The 6,897-nt window shown below is 48.0% G+C and overlaps 1 protein-coding gene across 1 annotated transcript; it reads left to right on the plus strand.

Annotated features, from left to right (window-relative positions):
* The first annotated feature begins 3,382 nt into the window (after positions 1–3,382).
* LOC135828947 (putative phospholipase B-like 1) lies at positions 3,383–5,984 on the plus strand. Its single transcript, XM_065341379.1, has one exon. It carries the CDS (start codon positions 3,482–3,484, stop codon positions 5,270–5,272), a length of 1,791 nt encoding a protein of 596 aa, XP_065197451.1. The 5' UTR covers positions 3,383–3,481; the 3' UTR covers positions 5,273–5,984.
* Positions 5,985–6,897: the final 913 nt, after the last annotated feature.

Here is a 6,897-nt window from a genome sequence, read left to right on the forward strand (position 1 = left end):
TGAAGCTAGGTCCCTAGGATCGTTGATTGTGGCGATAAAAAAATCCTATAATGTCTGTACAATGTCATGTAGGTTGGGCACCGTACGGCGACATCTACAGACAGAGGTGCATGATTCAGTGATTGGCAGCCTCCAGAATACAGCAAAGATATAGTCATGTACATCTGACAACCATAATCCAGTTTTGTATTTGCATTTTAATCCATTGTGTTAGTTTTTGCCCGTATTTACGGTTATAAAGGAGGCTCGTTAGACATGTACTTCTTTCTATAGACCTTATTCGATAACGTGACTTTTGGACTCGCCTCCATGGATTTGTCATAAGCTAGGGCACGCGTACGAGAAACGAGTGGCGAGAAAGGCCCAGTTTGTACAAAAGAGTAGTAAAGTACCGGTATTTATCTACTCCTATGTTCGCACACAGAGTCCACTGTGCACTGAGCGCAGATCTCTTGCCACTCCCTGGTTCCCGGGACCCCGGTTCACGTGATTGTGACGTTTATCGAATAAGGTCTATACACGCGCTGGATTGCACTACACTACAGTACAGCCAGGTACTGTTGTTGCGATAGTGCACACAGGAGTGGCAGGACAGGGTGAAGAGTCGCTCACACACGTACCGACATACACTGACTGTGGCCACAGTGAAACGAGGTACAGTATAGTGGGGTAATTTTGTTATAACGCGTTAACGCCGAATTTCACGCCAATGCCAATGGGAACCCGATGTTAGCACATCTCTCAACCGTCATTATGTGACAGCTATACTTTGAAGTAGTGATCTCACACATGCAAGAGGCTGCCTGCTTTGTTACGCGCTCTCACAAAGTCACATTTCGGGTTCCCAGTAAAAAGGCAACATTGCCTGTTGGGAAATCCCTAACAAAATAGGAAAAAATAAAAATAATAATGACACATCACTTGTGTACATGTACATGCGCTAATCCTTTCATACAAAAGAAAATGGACCCAGGAACAAGTTGAATTGTTGAATTCTTTATTCTCACGATGGCACCATCGCCAATAAGAGGAGTTAATTACGCTATTGTCCACTAACACCACCAGTTAATAAATAATCAGCTCATGCGATAACATTGCACGACGCTGACCGATGGCACTGACGTTCTTGAACCTTGAACCTGGAACTTGCACATTGCCGTAGGCAATGATAGCGAAAGGACTAATTCGGCGGCAACCGGCAGAAAGGTTCGTGGCGCTTGAGATCGCCGGGGCGGCGACACGTCTTCCCGCAAGCACAACGATACTCTGGCTCGGCGGAGACATCACGAGGCTGAGGACGACGGTGGATGACCTCCCTCCTCTCCGAGCGGTTCTGGGCAGTGTCGAGCCATTCCTTCTCCGGGACAGGTGGATCAATGCGGTTGAAGTCGTTCACAACCACATCCCGCCAACGCTTGCGTAGGCCGTGCTGCGGTCGAGTTGTAGAGAGCTCCCCAAACAGGGTACACTTTGGCAGACGGTCATCGTCCATGCGGCCAATATGGCGAGCCATCTTAGCCGACGCTCGCGGATGATGTCGCCGATGTCCGAATCAATTCCGAGGGTCTTCGCCAGTGTTGAAAAAGTGACTCGGTCATCCCATTGCTGGTGTCTCGAGATGCCGACAATATCCGCACGCACTGATGGTGGAATGCATTAAGACGGCGCAGATCAGGAGCCTTGGTCGTCCAGGTCTCTGCTCCATACAACAGGGTCGTAAGAACGAGAGCCACGTAAGTAGACACGACGTCGACATCGGAGGGACAAGGAGCGGTTCCCGAAGACAGGTGCCCGCAAGCAACCAAACACTCGAGACGCCTTAGAAATCCGCGACTGCACATCATGCGCACAAAGACCATCCCGGTGAATCACGGACCCAAGATATGTGAATTGGTCAACGGCGTCGATGCCGATGGTTCCATTCCCGAGATGAACGGGCTCACTGGTGGGAGTATTGATTGATATAGCTTTGGTCTTTGTCAAGCTGACGGTCAGTCCCCAACCAGAAGCACACGCTTATTGCATTGACCTGCAACTGCACAAGTAAACGTTCTGTTGGGCCACAGTTGGCTACCGTTTTACCGGCGATCCATTGCAGTTTTTTTTGTCTACTACGTGCTGTGTGTACTTACAACAGATCTACAAGTTCGAGGAAACACTGAAAAAGCGTCACAAGATAGGAGAAATTCAATTTCAAAAGTTCCATCTCAATCCCTGGACTTTCGCAGGACATCCCTGGACCCCGGGACAAGCACCCTATTCCCTGGACTGTCCCGGGAAACCCCGGACGGTTGGCATGTTTGGTGTTGGTTAGCCTGCCCTCGTGCCAAGCTCGCTTTGGCTCTCGGAAGTTTGGCACTGAGTCTGCCTATTGTAAGTAGTTTGATGCTTTGAGTAGCAGAGTTGGTTCAGAGACGCTTTGCTTACTAGTTTAAAGCTCATTGGGATCGCGGTTCTGCGAGTCACTCTAAGCTCCAATAGCAAGGAGGTGGACACAGCTAGCTGTCCGGAGATTGAGTGTCTCTACCATCCATGACCACCGAAAGCAGTTTTAGATTGGTCTGTCCATACCACTGGTTATACCAGTATTTCAGACTTTGTGTAAGATATGGCCCGGCGGCGGTACGTATTTTTTAAAGCTCCTGAGAAGTAAACTCACGCTGGTGGCCGACACGTGTGTCCGGTGATAACCTGACCAGCCGGACCGGTTCCGACAGGCCTGCTGGAATCATGTATTGTGTGTGATGTAGTATGCAACACCATGACCATGGGCATTGCTGTCTGTCATCCAGATCCTCAACTTACTTCTCAAGTCACTTGTTTGCGTGGCTCTCGTGTGTTAATCTTCGTGCTGCTGCTAATGCTTTCGTGTTAGGCATCGTGCTGCCGCCAATGAAGTGTCCCACACTCTGGCGGTGTCGGAAGCCCACATCTTGCGAGATTAGTTACCATTTTACTCGCTTCCCTCCTGTGCATTTGTTGCTTATCGTGTTCATGTCTGTGTTCATGTCTGTATTCAATTTGGTTTGCCCATCTTTTTTGTTTTTGCTTGTTTGGGAACACAGCCCCAGGGCCTAGGGCCATGCTGTGTGACTATTCGTGTGGAGTATAAAAAAAAATACGCTTCTCAAGTCAAGGCTCAACTATTCTGACAGATGTCATTGTTGTCTACCAAGGTCTACTACTAGTCGATGTCAAATCATGCACGAGTCATAGATCAACATGACCATGATGACTGTACGTGGCTGGATGTGTCCTGGGCCTATCGCTTTGCCTGTCCGCCTGAAACCGAGCTATTTACGCACATGACGTAAATATCGGAAGCTAGGTTTTGTTGATGCACGCTCTTTGCCAGCCAATCGCGCTGTTCAATGAATGGACGAGAACAGTATAAACACATCGACTTGTGCCGATGGGAAGCAGTAACATTTTACATTTTCGAGACAAGATCACCAAATAACTGAACGGCAGAAGAAGAGAGATGAGGATGAAGTTGCAGCTATCAAAAATCTTGGTGCCATTGCTCGTGTGCGCACTGGCTTCTGGAGTCTGGGCGCGCTTTGAGAGCGCTGATCGTGCGACCATTGTGAGTGAATTCAAGTCCGATTTCGTGGCCGCCGTGCCGGAGAAGCTGAACTTGGATCAAACAGTGACAGCGTCGGTGGTGCTGAAGCCGGATGGGATTCCGACAGTGGTCGGGGGCAAGGCCAGCGCGTACCGAGTTGTGTGGGCAACGTTCCAGCCCACCGCTCTGAGCACGGGCTGGGCACAGTTTGAGCTACACACGAACGGCTCTTATGCCGACACGGTGCAGGTCCAGGCGGCTGGTTTCCTGGAGGGATACTTGACAGCGCAGATGATATCGGATACATTCATGAACGTGGTGAAGGATTACTGCACTGGCAATGCAGCCACAGTTACCTACTGCCAGAAACTGACTTCATTCGTCTCATCCAATCTTCTGTGGGCCAACGCACAGAGGGCGCTGGCCAGAGACAAGTCGGAAACTGAAATCGCTTACTGGCATCAGTATGGTCTGATTATGGATCAGCTGACAGCTATGGTGAACGGGTACAACGTTCTCGCCGGGGATGTCGGCGGAGAGACCCTCGATCTGCTCGACTTCCTGATGATGTCTTACATGGGCGATCTGATCACGCTGGAGAAGGTGTTTGATCGACCGGAGAGCCTGCGAAGGCACAAGCTAGCCTCCACGTCGTGTTCGGCCATCGTGAAGGTGGTCGGCGACAACGAGGACGTCCTGTTCTCTCACACGACCTGGTCCAGCTACTACCTCATGCAACGCGTATACAAACTGTACGATCTGCAAGTGAGCACGGACGGGCGAGCGGCATCGACGGACGCGGAGCCCGTCATCATCCACGGTGCCGAGGTTGGCTTCTCCTCGTATCCGATGAGCATGCAGAGTACGGACGACTTCTACACGATCGGTTCCGGCCTTGCCGTTCTGGAGACGACGATCATGAACTACAACGCCTCTCTGTTCGAGGCGATCACGTTCAGCAACATGCTGTATTACTTTCGTGTCCAGATTGCCAACCGACTTGCCAGCACCGGCGCAGAGTGGACGGAGATCTTCGCCAAGTACAACAGCGGAACGTACAACAACCAGTGGACGATTTTCGACTACAAGAAGTTCACGCCGGGATCAGCGCCCGAGACTGGAGCCTTGACCGTCATGGAGCAGCTGCCGACGTATACGCACACGGAAGATCTGACCAGCCTGCTGCACGCTCAAGGTTACTGGCCAAGCTACAACGCCGCATACTTCCCACAAGTGCAGAAGCTTGGGGACACCAAGGGTGCCGAGAAAGACTATGGAGACTTTGTCACGTACGACCATGCTCCGCGCGCCAAACTCTTTAAGCGAGATCATGCCAGTGCCGTCAGCGTCCCGACGCTTTACAAGCTAATGCGCTCGAACGACTTCAAGCACGACGAGTATGGACGCTGCAACTGCACACCACCGTATTCGGGCATCAACGCCATCGCCGCTCGCCTAGACCTGAACCCAAAGGACATGAAGTACGAATACGCCCTGGACGGTTTCAAACTGGCCGGCGCCACCGACTGCAAGATCACCAATGCCGAGATGATGAAGAAACTGCAGGCCAACATCGCGTCTGGTCCAACTTCTGAGCAACAGCCCGTCTTCAAGTGGAGCCAGACCGACGTAGAAAAGCCGCATGGTCATCCCGATGCGTTCAACTTCCCTCCGCTAACCGTTCAATGGGAAGACGTTACTGCATGAGTACAAATTTTCGTCCACGAAATCTTTCCTTAGATCACTACACCAGCAGACTTGTTACGTACTAAATTTCGTTTTTTGGTCGAGGTCTGTCACCCCGAATTTTCAGACAAAAAATCTTTAGTTTGGTACAAACTTTAGTTATTTCGTGCCCCCAATGAATATAGCGAAAGCTAATTCCAAACGAAAATTTGTCCTGATACAGTAGTGTAGAGTTCTAACATGGACAGACACCTTGTGACGTTTTCAGTCTTGATCTCAAAATCGTATATCAGGGAAAAATCTCCATTATGGAGAGGTTCAGTGACTTGTTTGCTTCATACGAAACAAGCCCAAGGGTGCAGTCTCGTCTCGTGAAAATCTCGTACGATTGGATTTGTTTACTCGTGTCTGGGCTGTTTGATTTGTGAGTAGCGCCGAGATCGCACTGCCCCAAATATAGTTGCGTGCCGGCAAAGCTAGAATTACGATCTGCAATCTGTTTGTAGTACCCGCAAGAATGTGCTGCACATGTATCGTGTTTTCTCTGTTGCGGTTTCAGTTGCCGTCATGTTGCTAAAGAAAGGTTCAGTGACTCATTTGTTTCATACGAGACGAGTCGGTGTGGCTTAGCTTCTTTCGCTGTAGAAGAAATCTATTCGTATCTCTATTGGAGAAATCATTGTATTCACTGGTTATAAAATAGGGTTAAAACAAACTCACAGAGTAAATACCATCGGTCCCTTGCCAAGTTGGTGTTCGTCCTATTAAAAGAGGTTCGACTGGATCATTCATACTCACCAAAAGATGTGTAACATTTTATTATTATGAAGTGCCTTGTTTATCTCTCAGTACCTCCAACCATAGCCTTGCCCCTTTTATCCTCAGGATCAATGTAGTTGTTGGAACGAGGTGTACCCCACTCAACAATGTATTTGTTTACATTTTAATCAATCGACGAGGAGACAATAGTCGTAAAATGGCAATAAATAAGATAAATTGTGCACTCATAACAACAGCAAAAATGAAGAAAGTCAAGTTCCATAACGTTTTCTTGTGACTGTCATCAGTGGAACGCCGTCACATAAAAATGTAATAACTAAAACACACACTTATATACATGTAGCTAATATGGTTTCAGGTATCACATTCATCTGCCACTACCATTCTCACATACTCTATATTCACACATTGCAAAGGTGCAAACTTCGCTTTTTGTACTTGTTAGCTGCTGTATTTCTACCTGAAACCATATTAGCTACATGTATATAAGTGTGTGTTTTAGTTATTACATTTTTATGTGACGGCGTTCCACTGATGACAGTCACAAGAAAACGTTATGGAACTTGACTTTCTTCATTTTTGCTGTTGTTATGAGTGCACAATTTATCTTATTTATTGCCATTTTACATTTTAACACACGGCGAGGAGACAATAATTTGATAACCGCAATCAATAAAACTAGCTGAACCGACATTTGTGTACTTTATTCATGCAATGTAAAAACTGTGGAGACGATGTGCAATAAAACGATGAAAATATGAAGAAATGGTGTAGGGAAAAAAATATATGGATTCAAACAAGTTTTCGTACAACACTCATCAGGAATCGTCGTTGTACTAAAGGACACTGAAACAAAAATTGAACTA

This window comes from Sycon ciliatum, chromosome 12 (genome assembly GCF_964019385.1).
Source record: "Sycon ciliatum chromosome 12, ocSycCili1.1, whole genome shotgun sequence".
Classification (NCBI taxonomy): domain Eukaryota; kingdom Metazoa; phylum Porifera; class Calcarea; order Leucosolenida; family Sycettidae; genus Sycon; species Sycon ciliatum.

What these genes read in the sequence shown, in the direction of transcription:
- LOC135828947 (XM_065341379.1), top strand. Translation starts at nt 3,482, where the DNA reads ATGAGGATGAAGTTGCAGCTATCAAAAATCTTGGTGCCATTGCTCGTG.